This window comes from Boeremia exigua (genome assembly GCF_020726555.1).
Source record: "Boeremia exigua strain MPI-SDFR-AT-0100 chromosome Unknown C7974scaffold_1, whole genome shotgun sequence".
Taxonomy (NCBI): Eukaryota; Fungi; Ascomycota; class Dothideomycetes; order Pleosporales; family Didymellaceae; genus Boeremia; species Boeremia exigua.
The window spans coordinates 153,090-169,291 of record NW_025763518.1 but is presented as its reverse complement, the minus strand read 5'-3'; the positions used below and the strand labels follow the sequence as shown (position 1 = coordinate 169,291).

The 16,202-nt window shown below is 48.9% G+C and overlaps 6 protein-coding genes across 6 annotated transcripts; 4 read left to right on the top strand and 2 right to left on the bottom strand.

Moving 5' to 3' along the window:
- Nucleotides 1-756: 756 nt before the first annotated feature.
- On the bottom strand, nt 757-3,334 carry C7974DRAFT_438435 (P-loop containing nucleoside triphosphate hydrolase protein). The gene is made up of 3 exons (XM_046145258.1): nt 1,409-3,334; nt 1,101-1,341; nt 757-1,055 (listed from the first exon to the last, which is right to left on the bottom strand). Exons 1-3 carry the CDS (start codon nt 3,278-3,280, stop codon nt 775-777), a joined length of 2,394 nt encoding a protein of 797 aa, XP_046002281.1. The 5' UTR covers nt 3,281-3,334; the 3' UTR covers nt 757-774.
- Nucleotides 3,335-4,283: 949 nt separating this feature from the next.
- Nucleotides 4,284-4,698, top strand: C7974DRAFT_438426 (uncharacterized protein; the record flags this gene model as incomplete). The annotated part of the gene is made up of 2 exons (XM_046145257.1): nt 4,284-4,539; nt 4,586-4,698. 2 exons carry the CDS (start codon nt 4,284-4,286, stop codon nt 4,696-4,698), a joined length of 369 nt encoding a protein of 122 aa, XP_046002280.1.
- Nucleotides 4,699-7,323: 2,625 nt separating this feature from the next.
- On the top strand, nt 7,324-8,289 carry C7974DRAFT_376 (uncharacterized protein). Its single transcript, XM_046140248.1, has 3 exons — nt 7,324-7,479; nt 7,531-7,909; nt 7,965-8,289. Exons 2-3 carry the CDS (start codon nt 7,808-7,810, stop codon nt 8,061-8,063), a joined length of 201 nt encoding a protein of 66 aa, XP_046002279.1. The 5' UTR covers nt 7,324-7,479; nt 7,531-7,807; the 3' UTR covers nt 8,064-8,289.
- A 986-nt stretch (nt 8,290-9,275) lies between these two features.
- C7974DRAFT_367 (zinc-binding domain-containing protein) lies at nt 9,276-10,435 on the top strand. Its single transcript, XM_046139862.1, has one exon. The coding sequence runs from the start codon at nt 9,433-9,435 to the stop codon at nt 10,333-10,335; it is 903 nt and encodes a 300-aa protein (XP_046002278.1). The 5' UTR covers nt 9,276-9,432; the 3' UTR covers nt 10,336-10,435.
- A 2,816-nt stretch (nt 10,436-13,251) lies between these two features.
- Nucleotides 13,252-14,305, top strand: C7974DRAFT_438424 (uncharacterized protein). Its single transcript, XM_046145256.1, has one exon. It carries the CDS (start codon nt 13,399-13,401, stop codon nt 14,191-14,193), a length of 795 nt encoding a protein of 264 aa, XP_046002277.1. The 5' UTR covers nt 13,252-13,398; the 3' UTR covers nt 14,194-14,305.
- Nucleotides 14,306-14,407: 102 nt separating this feature from the next.
- On the bottom strand, nt 14,408-15,925 carry C7974DRAFT_298777 (uncharacterized protein; the record flags this gene model as incomplete). The annotated part of the gene is made up of 2 exons (XM_046137711.1): nt 14,408-15,394; nt 15,614-15,925. 2 exons carry the CDS (start codon nt 15,923-15,925, stop codon nt 14,408-14,410), a joined length of 1,299 nt encoding a protein of 432 aa, XP_046002276.1.
- Nucleotides 15,926-16,202: the final 277 nt, after the last annotated feature.

Sequence of the window (16,202 nt, the reverse complement as noted above, 5' to 3'; positions counted from 1 at the left end):
GCTTGAAAAACTCAGAATGTTTGCACAGCACATCCTGATCGACGTTGAGGGTCTCTGTCTCACCAGTAGGTCTCGGGACCACTAGCTTGATGATGCTGTCATGAGGGCCCGAATCGGTCAACTTGTATACGCAAATCACAAACTCGTGCACTTACTCCATGTGAGGTTTGTGACGCAACTTCTATCAGAGGTCTGGTAATATATCGGTGGCACAAGACTTTGTAATATGAGACGCATAGTACGCTAATCGCATTCTTGAGAAGCAGCGCATACACTTACTTTCTTCGCAAGACCTTCGCCTTGTTTCTGGACAATGCATCGCAGACATTGGCAATCTACGGTGCAAGGGCTTTGATCTTCCCCTGGAACCCGCAGTAGGGAGTTTACATTCTTGAGTATGCAATTATCGGCAAGTTGCAAAGGTGTCGATCGTCATACGCAGGTACAAAAACGGGAGCTATAACGCTGAAGTCTTCAACCAGCGGTGCAAGGCATGGAATGAGCTTAGAATCTTGGACCTGGACCAGCAAACGTACGTCGAGCGATCTTGAAATGGGCTGTTATTGCTGTAGAGCGACCGGGATATGATTCGAAAGATGCTATACAGAGTTGATCTCTGCGAGGGATGGGAGCGGTTATTCTGTCGAGACGTTGGTTTTTAATAGTGAAATTGAGTTTTCATGCGGCGCCAGAGTCGATTGGACGTGAAGGATCTTTCCATAACCCAACTCATTCAATTTGAAAATATCTGATCTTCTATTTTGATAAGCAGTTTCAATTTTCGGAAAGTGCTTTCATCGCTTTCTTCGATTTCTTTTTCTTTGCTGTTACCACTTCAAGATGCCAATCGTCAACGGCAGTTACCTCTTCATCAGGTGTCGGCGCTGCCTCTGTTCCTGGTGCTGTGGCGGCGGACACAACTTCGTCTTGTGAACCATTTCCATCGGCCTCGTCCAACTCAGTGCCATGAGAGAGAGACGACAAACCTTGGCACTCTGATCTTGCTGATCGAATCGCTACATCGCGAGTGCCTACCACGGACAGACCATCAGTCTCTGTTTCCGATGTACAGCATCGCATCAACTTACTACAAGACAGACCGTGTAGGTTACCCACAACAAATTTCTTGCAAGTTTCCAATCCCTGAACCAGCACATCCAGCTGGTTCGTCAACTGCTTGCGCTTGCGGCGGCTCTGCTCAGATTCACCTGCGATACTCGTCACGACATCAGCGGCGAGATATGTGACTTTGATCGGTGAAAAAATGTCGCTGAGTTTGGCGACGAGGTTTGTTTCGATGGCCTCGACGGCGATGTCGTCAACGAAGCGCTTGAAAGCGACCTGATAGGAAAGACTATTAATACTGTGACTATAAAGCCTTCGTTGAGTTAAGCAGCCAGTGACGTACCTTGTAGTAAGCTTGCATGCAATCCAAAGCCTCAGAACATGCGTACTGGTTCATGTCGGGGTTACTGTGCTCCATGAGTGCACTCAGCAAGGGGTGGTAATCCCGGATAGCGTACTCCTCTCGCGCGGATGGACCAAGCGAATTCACGCCAAACACCTTCTTTATGAGACGCGTAAGCTCAACTCTACTCCTTTCTCTCTTGACTTGCTGCACGGTCTCGGTGAAGTAGTGGTTATATGTAATCGGATGTCCATACTTGTGTGGTGCGAGCAGATCTGTAGTCTTGCGCTTTGCATCCTTGACGACGCTCTCCAGCGCGGGTTCGACCAAGGTCTGGAACAGCACGCCACTGGTGGAGGCATCTGCAATGTGTGAGATGAGGTGCTGCAGGAATTTTGTCACCGCCTGCGCTACTTGATCAATGTGGCTTGTAGCGAGCGCTTGCCATGCACACGATTGCTCGAGGAAAAGATCCGATATAATCATCGGATTAAACGTGCCGGGGAGCTCACAGCCACGAGTGCGCTTCATAAGGGTTTCGATACGGTCAAGTACTTGCACTCGCGTGTACTGCTTTACTTTCGGGTTGTAGGCTGGCGCTGAATCTTCATCGGAGTAGTCGGTGATCGCATAGTGGTGCCCTTCACGCGTCATGATTTCGGCAAAAGACTGATTGAGGTTCTGTACAACGGCGCGAATGCGCTTCTGGTAGCCAATGTCAGCTTTAGCTTCACCGAAGAAGTCATTGTTGTATGTTCCATCTGTGGCAGCCTTGCTTAGAGACTGGAACGTCTGGCTAAGGGTGAGTAGGTAATGGCGTTGCTCCTCAATGCTGGCTCGAGGTAGGCCGAGCTTTTGTAGCTGAGTACGGCAAGCGATGGACTTGAGTTCAATTTCTTCGATAAGTCCTGGAAGCTCCGCAGCGATTTGGCCAAGGAGGAGTCTACTCAATCGCTCTCTCAAAGTCGCGATGCCAAGGATCGACTCGGGGAGCGTGCGCCAGATGCCCTCCGTGAAAAATCGTCTCTCCTCTCCATCGCGTTTAGGAAGTGACCACGCTCCAGTCTCAGAGTCCATGTTTCTTAGAATGTGCCACCCAAGACGGAACTCCACGTCAAGGTTCTGAGCGAGAGACACATACATGTGTTCACTGTCTGAGCCTGGGATCAAAGTGTCAGGCTTTGTGATTACTCCAAGCGTACGCATTCCGGTTTTATCAGCAGATCGAGCTAGCTTCAGCACAATCTGATTGGCGTAATCATTCTTCGCGGAGACAACGGCAAGGATGATACTCCTAGGTTCCTTCATGTATGACTTGACTACATCCTGCACCAACTCAACATCGGCCATGGACTGCTGTTTGGTCTCAGAGTGAATTAGACCAGGCAGGTCAACGATCGTGAGATGAGGGCGATCGGGACCAGAGATTTCGATGCGTAAGAGATCCTTGGAAAATGCGCGACCAAAACTTCCGATAGCCATTGCTCTTTTAGCGTTATCGATCAATTCTGGGAGTGCGTGGAAACCGTCAAGCGTTTCACGGAAGTTGTTGAGAGAGATTCGCTCCGCTTCATTGTGAGAATGGTCCGGAACAATGGAGACAATAACACCTACGTGTGATGTCTTTCGGAGCACCAATTCAGTTGGAAAACGAGTGCACAAGTTGCTCTTGACTGGGAAGGAGACACCTGAGATGGCTTCGAGTACAGAACTTTTGCCGGAGGATTGATCGCCACAAACGATAATTTGGGGTAGAGAAACGTAATGATCGATGCCCTGGGAGCGGAGACGGTCCACTGAGTCTAAAAGATCTAGCTGATCTTTCGAGCAAAGCTCATCCAGAACACGGTTGTTGAACGAGTGAACAACCATCTCGTATGGTTTTTCGGGGTAAACGATGGAGGTATGAATTGTAATTGAGGAAATGTTATCCAACTTCCCCTTCCAAAATGGGATCGAACTTGTTCTTAAGAAATGTTCAGAGTCGTTCCAATTCTCTGAACAGACAAATACTCCCAGCTATGTGGATTGCAATATCGACGTGCAGTTGATATTCATCACCTTGCATGCGACCTGAGGGATCTATCTCTGGCCAATAACGGCTCTCCAGCACTGTGGCACACTGTCACGCAAGCCTTGCGACGTGTTTCAAGGGCCGGCTCGATTCGTGCAGAGACGATGCGTGCTTGTATTCAACCGAACACTCCGAAAAGTGCGAATTTTGTGACTTCGATAAAGATTTAGGGTAACACACTCGCTTGAATGGCGTACTCGCTATGCACACGTTTTTATAGATTGCGATTTATGTAGACAATAGCAACGAATATCTTCTGCTTTATACTACGTAAACTTTACAAGTGTCGTATCACGCTTTGCACTCTTGTTTTGAGCAGCTATCAAAGGAAGGTCTAAACAATCTTAGAGACGCTTCACCCAAAGTCTAGAGCTCTGGAGACCTTATCCTTTCAATGTAAAAGCTGTTGACGTCGGGCACAAGCGAGGGGACAAAGACATCGGAGGCCCGTCGCTATCGCTGCCGCGCAAATTGTCACACAAAGACTCTCGACTGCCAGGGACAGCCCGTAACCCCGCTTACGCAGTTCCGGTAGCTTATCGTGCTGCCTTGCATTGCAAACACTGCCTACCTACCTGCACGCGACCACCACGATTAGGGTCCGACTCGCCCCTAGCTTGGACTAGTCCGCGACTTGGGGGCCGAGTCGCCCCCCCATACATCTCCTTCACCACATCGGCTAGCGCAATTGAGGATCTCGCAGCATGGAGAAGCCCCAGGCGAGGCAACCAAACGCTCACTGTCATCAACCCCGCTACTCGATTTAGGGCCGGTTTACCAATCCTCGATGTGGCTACCGAGATGGTCCACTATGACATTCCGGACCCCTACAACAAGGGAAGCAGATACTACACTAATCATTACGTTTGCCTATGGGAGGTTACTGGGGCAGAGGTCATTAATCACTACGAGTGGAATGATCTGATTGAAAATAAGAATTGGTATGAAGAGGTTATTATGCCGGCTTTTGATAGATTCAATGGCAATCAGAGACCTAATTCGGATGCTCTACATGCGCCGGCTTTCGACATGTTGACAATGATAGAAAACCTTCCTAGTAAGTCTTGGGCCTAGGTAAATACGTATGTAGCTAATCATGACAGTCGCGGACGGTCCTATCAGCCCAAGTATAGATTCTGTCGAGGATTCAGATAGAGATTTGGAGCATGAACTCCTGGATCACGCTCCTGATTCCGACTCCGATAACGAAGATTAGAAGGCAGATGCCAATGTTGCTGTGAAACGAAGAACAATATGATTTCAATAATGCAACAGTACTCTTGCGGAATTTTATCTTTGCGGCGGGTTATGTCAAGAATTAAACAGCTGTAGTCTTGATAGTATTGGAACCCGGCGTGCAATTCATCATCTCAACCTAAATCTCAACCCGGCTGCATACTGCACTCTTCACCCAAGCAATGGAGAGCGAGTAGGCTTAGACTTCGCGCAGTGACAAAGCTTGTGGATGTTTGCAGGTTTAAAAAGGTGAAGCTTGGCCGTCATATTCGAGGCTGTAAAGCATCGCGTATTCCTGTCATCACTAGTTCCGTCCATCTCTTGTCAGGGTATAAGTCTCACTGAACCTAAGGTGGTTCAGAAGCTTTTGGTCAATGCATTGCGGTTGTTGTGACGAGATAATATGGCACTCAACTTTGACAGGATACGTTGCACTCAAGCCATTCACTACGAGTTGTGTAGCAGGGCGTTCTGTTCGCCTTGCTATGAGTACTTCTGGCCTTGTCACGCGGTGCGAGACGCTATGCACGCGGATTGATTGCTGTATGAAACCCCTCATTAGACAGAGTTTGTTAGGCCTCCGCCTCATTCAAGCGACGAGTCGAGATACGTGACCGACTGACCAGCAGGTGTCAGAGGCCTGAACGGTTTGTATTGTCAAAAAGCCGTCATGGGGGTCATTGCTTAACTAACCCAAGGTGGCACATTGTCTTACAAACAACGCTATTGTCTTCCCTGTAAGGAAGGAAAATAACTACTAAGATTATATTTATAGCTTTAGTAAGCATATTTAGTAATTGTGCGTCTTTTGCAATTAAATCTAATTTGTCTGCTAATACTTGTTTAGGGGTAATAGGCGCATAGTGTTTATTACTAGTTATTACTTTTCTAAAGTTGTTAGTATAAGCTTAAAAGAAGTTAGTCTTTGTTTATATTACATATACTCTTACCCTTACCTGTTATAACTCCTACCTTGAAGGCTAAGTAGTTTAGAAAGATTTACTAAGTATAGTGCTAAGCTAAGCTAACATTTAATTTCTATCCTAGTCCTCCTTAACAGCCTTAGCTATAGTTAGCGCTTTAAACAGATTCTGACATCTATGCTAAAATCTATAATTAATAATATTCTTGATGGCCTAAGCGCTATCAATTGACATCATTGCTTCAAGTTGTTCAGACAATCCTTTAGGTGAAGACTCGAGCAATGTGAAAAGGGAAGGAACAGGACGTGCAGAAGCAACTGTTGTCTGGTTGGTACCGTGCTACGTGTATCGTGCATTCCAGTGTGCGTGAAGCTCTTTCCGAGCTGTTCCCAATGTGGTTATTACAACAAGCACTTGTGGAAATACCTCTTTTCGGCTAGTGTTAAGACGCTTCTCTAACCAAGCTCCTTTGCACACCCTTGACGTTTCGATGCCAAAAGAGTGCTTGAAATTCGTATATCGCGGTCGCCAGTTTCCTGGCCGCTTTGTATCTATTAGTAGTGACGCCCACATTATCTTGCCTCAGCTCGATTGATGGAGAATCCATAGCGGATGATGCGATGCACAACATCAGGCAGCGTTCCGTGGTCGTAGACAGCCAAGGCTGATCGACATATCTGGCTTTGGCGTCAGCGCTAAAAGCGGCCCGCCCGCGTCTTCGAGTGTGGACCGGAATTGCTTGCATACATTGCACTTTCAAGATTACTAGCCGTAAAGTGTTGAATCGCCACTTATCCAGAAACCATGGAGTAAAGCGAAAGACATCTACATCGATCCAAGATCATGCCGTGAGCGATCTGCTGCTGCGAAGCAGGTATGACGCTGTCCGTGCGTCGCAGATCTCGTCATGGGTCGTCTCTTTTGCAGACCCACTTTCCAAGGTGTAATACGATATACTTCTTCATGGACCGTGCGTGGAGCATCCGAGTCAGAGAATGCTACCCCAAGTACGCGGTTGTACTGCAATCCGCTTCGGACCGTGCCATTGTCTTCTGGACCCTCTTGTTTCGATGGAGACCGGAGATGTTTGTCATCGTATCACGACGTTCGTCGACCACAGCCTGCCAATCCAAGTACGCCACGCTTGCAACATGAATCCAGGACGGGGGGAAGTATGTATGTCTGATGCTCGTCCACCTAGCAGCGAATAGCCATGCTGCCATGGCCAATCGTGGAGTGCGCTGTGAAGACTTTTGCTACAGAATAGATCGTCACACGCATTGCATAGTGTATAATCTAGACGTTCTGCTACCGAATTCTCGCCTGCGCATGCGTGCACAAACCCCTCTCTTCGGGATTATAGGCAAGTGGTGTTCCCCGATTTGCTGGGTACAGCAGCGAGCTTTGATGCTTGAGTTCATTTAAGTCAGCACATCTAGGAAGTGCGCACAACATACTGTACAGTCTCGATATCTTCAAACGTTGTACATGCTGCAATCGACAATGCTTTGGGGTTTGGATAGCTACTTTGCAGCATACGTCACTTTACGGTTCGCGCTGTGTACTGATTGAAGGATTGCGGGGTACCTTATCGATATCCTGACTGTGCGACGTAAGACGCAGCTTTGGTACGACAGCACATGATCTGCGAAACGTCCAAGACAAAGTAAACAGCATGTTGTGAAAATATGTGTAGTGACGCTCGCTTATGACATTCTACCGACAATACGGCTCCACCGAAGAAGCGTCTGCATCCAACATTTGGGGATAATCTATTGGCTTTCGGGGTCCAAAGGCAGGCCGTACCATTCTGTGCACATTACGGTCTGCAGTGACGCGTAATCGATCTAGCCCAAGCCTTCTCAGTTGCAGTCTAACGGACCTCCTAGCTTTCAAATCGGTTCTCATGTTCTTGGACCTTCACTGCAGGTTACGCCAGGTGAACGCTGAATGGATGGTTGAATCACTCGGGACTGTATCGGACAATGATCTATGCAAGCGAATGTGGGCGTAATATCGTGCAGTATTAGAAGGGCTTACTAGGCACACAGCATTCGCTTCTATTACGAAGCGATGTCGTATAAAAACCGCTATGATGCTCATCATAGACTGTAAACCACAGAACTTCTTATGATCTTATGATCTCAATCACGACCGTATTTTACAATGCCTTCCTCTGACTCTAAGACCGGTGGCGCGTCCAAAAATGGCGGAGCCAAGTCCTCTACTATGGCAGCGTCTGATGCCTCCAGAATTCAGTCTTCTCAGGTCAGTTTCGCCCATGATATGCTCAACCGAGCCTTGATACTAATCCGAAGTCAAGGCACTTGGTGGGAAGGATATGTCTTCCGGTGGCTTCGCAGCGCGAGCTCAGAGTGCTGGCGACAAGAATGCAAACCAAACAGGTGCTGGCGGCAAGTAGGGTCACATCGAGACCGTAATCTCAGAGGGTGTCCGTAGTGGTAGAGATTTAGGTCTTGGCGCAACACCGAAATGTCACTAATGTCGTGTATCTACCACTCAATAAGCATCCTACAAAGAAGCTGTCTTATTTGAGCTATGATATTCTCTTCCATTGTTCGTTTGTTGCGCATCGGACGCGTGAAAGACAAGGACTACACGATATGTGCCCTACTTACGCTATAATGAATGCGGGGCCACTAGAGATCGATGAGCTGATTCGAAGAGACATAGTCTTGTTGTGTCCTGAGATCGTGTTGTAATCAAGATATGCATCATCATCGCTCATGTATTCGCAAAGATCGCACGACTGTGCGATAGCATCACTGTCATTTTTCGAAGAGTGCGCTTTGCAAATTCAAACAAGACTGCAACAGGTGAATATGGGTCTCCAGCCTCAACAAGAGCGTCTTGATGCCGCCTACAATTTGTTGGGGTGTCGACAGCGACAAAGAGAGAAGAGACTCACTCCAGTGTCTTTACGTTGACGCCCCACCTTGCACGTCAGCGACCGTTTCCGCGGGCCTACCCGCGCAGGCCGCCGCAAATACGGCTCGAGTGGGTTGCATCTGGAACCCTGTCGACGATAACACAAGAGAGGGGTAAGAACGTAGTCAGTGCGGGCCATGCCGAGCAAAATAAGCGCAGGAGAGATTACCGTTGTTGCAATCCAATATTTCACATGCCTAGACAAACTAATGATAATTAAAAGTTACTACGATTTCATGTGAGTCGCATTCTGGTGAAGCTGTTGGAGTGATGGAACGACCGAGATTCACACCACTCCACCATGCGACAATGAAGCGGCCATACCCCGCTTACAGCAACCAATCGAAAGCAAACGATTTAATGCAGGCTACAATACATGCGTGTAGAATGCTCCACTCCCGACTCTTTGCCGCCAGACGAGACTCCCACTTCCAACGAACATTATGACGGTCGGGGAAGGACTGTTGCTTGACCACGAGCTTGTTGAATGCTTTTTGATATGGATAGGCTGAGAATCGTAGTTGCATGCCACTCTACAGAATGCGATCCTGCAATGGCGTGGGCGGTCAAGGCGAATTTCCATACGAGTACAGATATGCAGCCTGCCATCGCAATGGGTAACACCGCAGCTCGTTTACAATCCTTCTTAGGTTGGAGATACGCATCGTCACGAGTTATGTGTCAATGCACCATTGGTCGCAGAGACGCCGTGTATCTTAGCCTTATCACACTCCTCTTCTTTTGCGAGATGGACCAAGTAACTCCAAAACCTCTAGTACTCCGTTCCTCGTTCCCTGATCTCTCTAAGACACAAATCTACGAATACTTCGACTGAGCCTACGATGCCTCTTTGTGTACTGTGTGATTGCTCGTTCGGCAGCGAGCATGCACTTAAACAACATCAAGAGGATTCACCCGCGCATACAGGAACCTACTGTAAACCATGCAAGCGCACGTTCAGCAGCAACAACGCGCTTAAACAACATCTACAAGATTCTCCAGTTCACCAACAACAATCCCCAGAAGTCACTTCCTCTACAGTCTTGCGGACTTTTAATCTCAACTCATCGCGATCGCCACCCAACGCTCGCGCGCAGCGCAACAATCGACGAAACTCTCAGACGCCATTCAGCAACACCTCCACTTCAGACTCAAGCCGCCACCACTCATCCCCAGCATCTGATGATAGCCCTCGAGTATTCATGATCCCGATTCGAGAGCCACCCATCAAACCGCCACAGAGACGCACTGTGCCCGTCCCCAAGCGCAAAGAAGAGACGCGGACCTCCTTCACATTCCCCAACCTGCACGACAGGATCGCAGAAGCCGTCTTGCCAGACGTGACCTCGACTTGGTTCCAGAGCAACGACCGCGAGCGGTCCAACAACGAACACCTAACTTGTGTCGTAGGCCGCTTCACGTGTGATAATGTAAGATGCAAAAAGCGGGCGTGGGCGAGTGGCGTGGTGTCCATTGTGATAAGAGGGTATGCTGGCAATGGATACAGCGTGGTCGTGTTCAATCAGCGGTGCAAGTCATGTGAGAAGCTGGGCACCCTTACCATAGACGAGACAACCTATGTCGAGCGGGTTGCGTTCAGGATCAAGAGGTGGGCCGGCGTATGGATGGAGAATCCGTTACACAATAAGGCTTCAAAAGGACCGCATGAACAAGAGCTGTGCGAAGGTTGTAAAAGAGGCACCTGTCTGTATACAAATAAGTCAAGATCGGACCTCGCAGGCTAAGCTTGTGTTCGCACATACTGCCATAGATCAAAGTCTTTGATAATGTAATTCATTGGTCTCTGCAAACTACGTGTTTCGTGCAAGCGCCAGGGATTTTGGCTTGTCGAAATGCTATGTTTAGGCCTCGCGGTGTGATGCGCTGACTTGCGCAAAATCGTTTTTCTATCCTAAGGGCTGCGTGTCCCTGTTCTTTACTAGGTTTAGCACGTGTGATGTAGGAGAGGTCTTGGATGGTTGTTCAAGTCTATATTAGATGCAATTGCAATCCCCTTTAGTATAACACCGCGGTGGTAATGGTCAGCAAACAAGAAGCCGGTGCCGAAGTTGTCTTCGAAGTTTTCGAGCTATCACCCCCAAACGAGATTGAATGCGAACAAAAGGTCAATTCAAGCGCTCCTTCCCGACTTTTGCTTCAGGTGTCTCTCCAACAATGCCAGGAGCAAGGTTTGATCGAATCGCTGGCACAGACTCTTGGGAAGATGAGCCGGCAAGAAGCCCCGGGCTTACCGCAAGAACAAGGAAGACCACGATGAGATTTGGGATACCACGCACCCTTTGAGATCCAATATCGTAGATTGATAATTAGGTTGAACACGAACCATAATGGTTGTGTTCCTACTTGCTATATACTAAAGAGTGTTCCATGCTTGTTCCATTGTTCCATGGTGGTTCCAACTTTGACACTGTGTAGACCATCGTGGGATTCTTGGTATAATGCTTGCCGAAATGTGCAGACCACCCCTAGTTTGGTACACAACACGGGAAGCCCTGCTGTCAGAGGGCCTCCCGCATGAGATACCTACCTTAGGTGAAGGTGCTAGGTATCTATAGGGGCAAGCCTCTTCCTTTCTCTACCTAGTCGAACGTTGTGACAACATGGTGACTATTATAACGACATTGTGGCTGTTATGACGATGTTGTGGATGTTATGACGACGTTGTGACTGTTCCGTGACCTCCGTGAGTGGTTGTCTAGATAAGTACCTAGTACCTAGGTAGAGCAGTACCATAGGTATAGAGATGTCTAGTCTTTGTACCTGTTATAGGTACCCCGCACTACCATTATATATAGAGTCTAGCCCTCCCCTATATCTTACACACACGCATCCTATAGCTATCTAGCCAATTAGGGTGCGTGGGTACCTGACTCGTGACTGTGACAGTATACTGTACCAAGGTAGGGGGTGGTCAGCACATATCGACAAGCACCGATACACACGTGACATGTTCCATTGTGGCGTTCCGCCAAGGCTTTGGAACATGTGGGGTCACATCGTCATTGGTTCAGAATGCTGACCTTCTTGAGACCATGGGGTCTGCCCCGAGTGTCATTAATCCTTCCTTCTCTTATCTTCCGCTGTGCCCTCTGTGTCAAGTCTCGTGGCAGCTGCGTAATGAGCTCTCGCCTGTCTACTGGCAAGTGAACACATTCGAGTTTGGAGGGGATCTTCCACATATTATATCGGGATATCGTGCTTTGACCTGTGGTATGCCGGCAGCGTAGTTACGACGTCTCTGTGTTGTAGTCACCCTTGGTCTGTCTACCGGTATCCAGCAAACGCAACAGGATATCGGTGAGCTCATACAACTGTCGCGAGATCATCCAGTTAAAGTGAGGGCGGCTTTCTGGCTTCAGCAGAATTTTAGCCTGCGCTACGAGGACTTATTGAATAAGTTCTTCTCGACTGGGTATGCTGTAGAGAAGTACCTAAACAGTCTGGAGTTGGTGGAATCAAGCCGCAACTTGCGTGTGTTCCCTTTGGGTTCGACATACGTGCTGCAGGAGCATGCAATGTTAACGGCCGATATGCGCGCAACTGCTGAACGATGGATCGCGTCTGGGATCTAGAGGAGGTATCATAAGCCGCACAATGATCCATATGAATAGGTCACGCGTGAAATCTCGGGGAAGTCGTTCGAATGGCATGATTTTCGCGACGAGATAAGCGGCCTTTGCTGCCCGTTGTACTTGTATGCAAATACCACGGTCAACCTGTTATCATGGGCTGGACCCATTGGTTTGAGATCTGCAGGTAGCTCCGGAGTTGGGGCATGGATTTGTTATTGAGGTTAGGCGTCCGAAATTCTCGACCAGCAATCGAGATTCATTGAGAATGCAACACTATGGTATCAGTTTGACTCACGCAAATGTGTGTGATGTGTGTGATGGTTTATTTTATCTTTCCACGATGAAGAAATTAGATGTTTAGTAGCAGCATAAGAACGTGCGTATGGATTGAACCGCAATTGACAGGTTGAGTCCTTCAAATCAAATTGGCATGAAGTACAAAGCCCTGCGATGAGCCGCTATAGCATACGCAAATTTGAAGTGTTTTGTATTAGTCACAGCAAGATGCTCTACTTTCTTGACACCCCCATCGGCTAACCGCAACGTACGCTGTAACTTGGACAAGATTTCGTCTAAGAGACGGTTCTCCGTGATCTTGGTGATCGAAACATGCGGGGAGATGTGACTCTACAGTTATGATGGCTCGTGACTCTCACATTGCATAGAGTCCCTGAGCTAACGTTAATTAGCAGTCTCGGTTGCTAACGGTACAGATGATATGCCAACTACTCCAGAGACCGACATATTACTTATTATAGAATGTGCTAAGCATAGTAGAGGCAAGTGGTGGCTTCTGTCCTGGTAGGTATAGGTAGGCAGGCAGATGAAGGAAAATATCCATTGACACGTTGGCGTGAGCTCGAGGATGTGGGCAACTGTGCCTATCGAACGAAACAATCAGTGCATCCAGTTGTGCGAAAACGACTTTTAACCGCACTTGAGAATTGCAACAGGACGGAAGCAGTGTCGTTGGTGTCAATACGCATTATGTCAGCAGCAGCTATGTGGGGCGTTCCACGGTGGGACTTTCCGCGGCGCGACTTCCGCCTTGGGTTCAATGCCATTGTCTCCCCCACCGCAACACAATTTCACGCAATGGTACAGCGTCAGAGCCACTTCTGATGTTTGCTGCTCGAAGCAGCGCGTCTGGTTACTCAGTTTTGCGTTTCGAGGACACAAAGCTCACGACTTCACAATATAGGGCCGCAGACCAGCATGAAAACTAGCAGATTCGCGCCACAGACGCCCCTGGAGCGGCTCCAGCAGTCAAAAGCCGAAAAGTTAAAGCAAGAAAAGGATAGAGCCACACGACTTCTGGTTCGTCTGCAGTGGAAAGCAGAGCTTCTCATGTTATCATATTTCAAAGCTTTGGAGATGCTACAAGCTTGTGACTCTTATGAAGAGGCAAACACTGCCCTTGCACGACGAGCAGAGTCCATGTTCAAAATTGATTTCTTTGAATTCTACACTTTTCTGGAACGATACATCACCGCTTGTCTCGCTACTCTCGGTGTTAGTGTGTCCGCTTCAGCGCCGCGAGAGAATTTCAACGCTCTTCGTTACATTACCAACCCGGATCTGCAGCGCACGCGCCCTCTAGCTTCACATGCATTTCACGCGAATCTTCTGGAAGCACTCGACGACGTAAAATGCCCGCTGCATGATTCACTTGGGGCGCAGGGCGTGCGAATGCAGCTAGGCTTGGCAAAGGACTATCGAAACGCATGGAAGGATGCAGATGAGAAGATCAAGGCAGACAACGCAGAGTGCGGTCATAACGGTTCTTCCAAGAATGTTAAGCTGTCGGACCTTGGGCTTGAAACGATGCTGAGAACTCTCGTCGCAGGCTGCAGTCGCGCGAACGACACCGTCCAAGCATATGAAAGGGCTGCTGTGAACGGTAACGGGCTTTCCAGTCGAGACTTTGAGCCTTCAGCCTATGTCGACGACGGCATGGTCATGGATGATGTGCCTCTCGAGTACATGGACGATGCAATGGAGCTTGATTGAGAAAGGCCAGATAGCACGCACTCTGCTGTCTGCAGCTCATGGAGTTGGTCATACCAAGACATATGGCCCTCATAATGTACGTTCATCACAAGTCAATGTCCTGGCAGATCTAGTGGGTTACTCGTGCAAATATTCTTGGATCTCTATGCAAATTGGTATCTAACACGCGAAACAGTCAGCTTAACATCGTCCCGTTTCCAGACTACACAATGGATCAAACGACAAGCCCCTTCTGCAGATTATGACTTCTGCTCTGCTCGTCCTGGAGCATGCTGTCTGCTCTCTCCCTGTTCGCGTCTGCACGGGGCGTGGCTGCAACTGCCATCTTTTCTTGCTCAAATTCCCACTTGCATCTCTCTTTGCAGTCCCAGCAGACGCTTCGACTGCAGACTCGCATGTCATATTTCCACTCATGTCGATTAAGCATCTCGTGACAATGGGCACAGTCCAACGGAATCACCACAGTCTCCAGATCGCCTCGCCTTCGTGCGACAGTCAAACCTTTGCTTGTGCGTGTCCTTGGCCTCAATTCACCGTCGGCTTGTTGCTCGATGCCGTCAAACACAACAAGCTTGTCAGTCTTGCACCACCAAGCTGGCCGACCTCCCGCCTCGGTCTTTGCTCGGACCGAGGAGCTGGTGAACGCTTCCGCTTGCGCACTAGGTCCCGGTAGTAGGCACCCGTTGACGGTCGCACGTGGCGGTGTGAAGACGCGAAGCTTATCTTCTTTGCTCTTCTTCTTTGGCGACATATTGAGGCGTTCCTGTAAGAGCTGCGTCGGCGATCGTAGTGCGGCCTTCGACTGTGTCTTGGAATTGCGAATGAGGTCGTATCGCATGTCGAGTTCGGACTTAGGCTTCGCCGGGTCCACTGCGCTGTTGAAACCGAGGTTCAATTCTGCAGGACGCTGCAGTCGAGAGATGGAATTTGTGCCAGAATTTGTGCTAGAGTTTGTACGCTGAGGCGACATCGACTTTGGTTTGGAGAGCGATGAGACTCGTGATCGCGGAGAGGCGTTGTCGTTCGATACGATGGAGGATGGTCGTGAAGATACAGGAGAGCTCTCGTTTTCGGAGAGATACACACCAGAATCTCGGTTGTGCAAGTCTGTGTCGACCCGTGCCAAAGCTACCGGAGTAGGTTTCTTCTCAATCGACAGGCTGGGCCCCGATTCTCTTGGAATGAGAGAGACAGGTCGCGACTGCGGACGAGGGCAGCTATCGTTTTTCTGTTCCATCGGAGAAGGTACATCGGACGACTCCACCTCAGTTATAGGAGTATCTTCTTGTGATACCATCTCGACGTTCTCCTGTGTCGCACTCCCGCTATCCTCTTCGGTGCTAATATTGCTTTGTTCGCTATGAGATATTTCATCAGGCACGAGAGCCGGCGATTGTGGATATAGGGATGGCTCTTCGACGTCTAGTAACGAGTTATCCACCTTCGTCTCGCCACGTTGGATTTCTTGCGCAAGGTCTGTGTCTTGCACTGCACTGAGCTCTGCTTCTAGGTCGGATGCAGGCTCAATGAGTGGTGTCTGGTCCCCTGGTATCTCCTGAGCATCTTCGTCGAAGAGAAAAACTCCCGAATCTTGGTTCCCTGGGTTGAGATCGACGGCCTTTGAGACATTCGGGATAATCACACTTAACTCCTCCTTCACTGCAGCATCGCTTAGCAGGGGAGACTTTGCATCGTCCAGTTTGGAGCTTTTCCAGAAAGCAAAAGATGGCATTATGATAGAGCGTACAGATGTTGTTCAAATGAGAGACTTGAGTTGAACGTAAAAGAAAGACGACCTTGCACCTGGGTCCCGAGAGCTCCCGTCTCCATATGGACGAACATGGCCCTCCTTTTGTCGCCTCGGCGCGGGCTACTCCTAGCATCTACTTGCCCAGCAGCCGCATCACCGTTTCTTCTTCATTGTCGACACGGGCGAGTCGCGTGTTACCTGTCAGGATAGACCTGTCGAGTGGTCGTCGCAAGCTCCACTCCCATTGGTCGGCTCAATC

What these genes read in the sequence shown, in the direction of transcription:
- C7974DRAFT_438424 (XM_046145256.1), top strand. Translation starts at nt 13,399, where the DNA reads ATGAAAACTAGCAGATTCGCGCCACAGACGCCCCTGGAGCGGCTCCAG.
- C7974DRAFT_438435 (XM_046145258.1), bottom strand. Translation starts at nt 3,280, where the DNA reads ATGGTTGTTCACTCGTTCAACAACCGTGTTCTGGATGAGCTTTGCTCG. An exon ending in GCATGCAAGCTTACTACAAG is followed by an intron (nt 1,342 to 1,408) that starts GTACGTCACTGG and finishes CTTTCCTATCAG; the next exon opens with GTCGCTTTCAAGCGCTTCGT. An exon ending in TGTTGTGGGTAACCTACACG is followed by an intron (nt 1,056 to 1,100) that starts GTCTGTCTTGTA and finishes CATCGGAAACAG; the next exon opens with AGACTGATGGTCTGTCCGTG.
- C7974DRAFT_367 (XM_046139862.1), top strand. Translation starts at nt 9,433, where the DNA reads ATGCCTCTTTGTGTACTGTGTGATTGCTCGTTCGGCAGCGAGCATGCA.
- C7974DRAFT_376 (XM_046140248.1), top strand. Translation starts at nt 7,808, where the DNA reads ATGCCTTCCTCTGACTCTAAGACCGGTGGCGCGTCCAAAAATGGCGGA. An exon ending in CCAGAATTCAGTCTTCTCAG is followed by an intron (nt 7,910 to 7,964) that starts GTCAGTTTCGCC and finishes TCCGAAGTCAAG; the next exon opens with GCACTTGGTGGGAAGGATAT.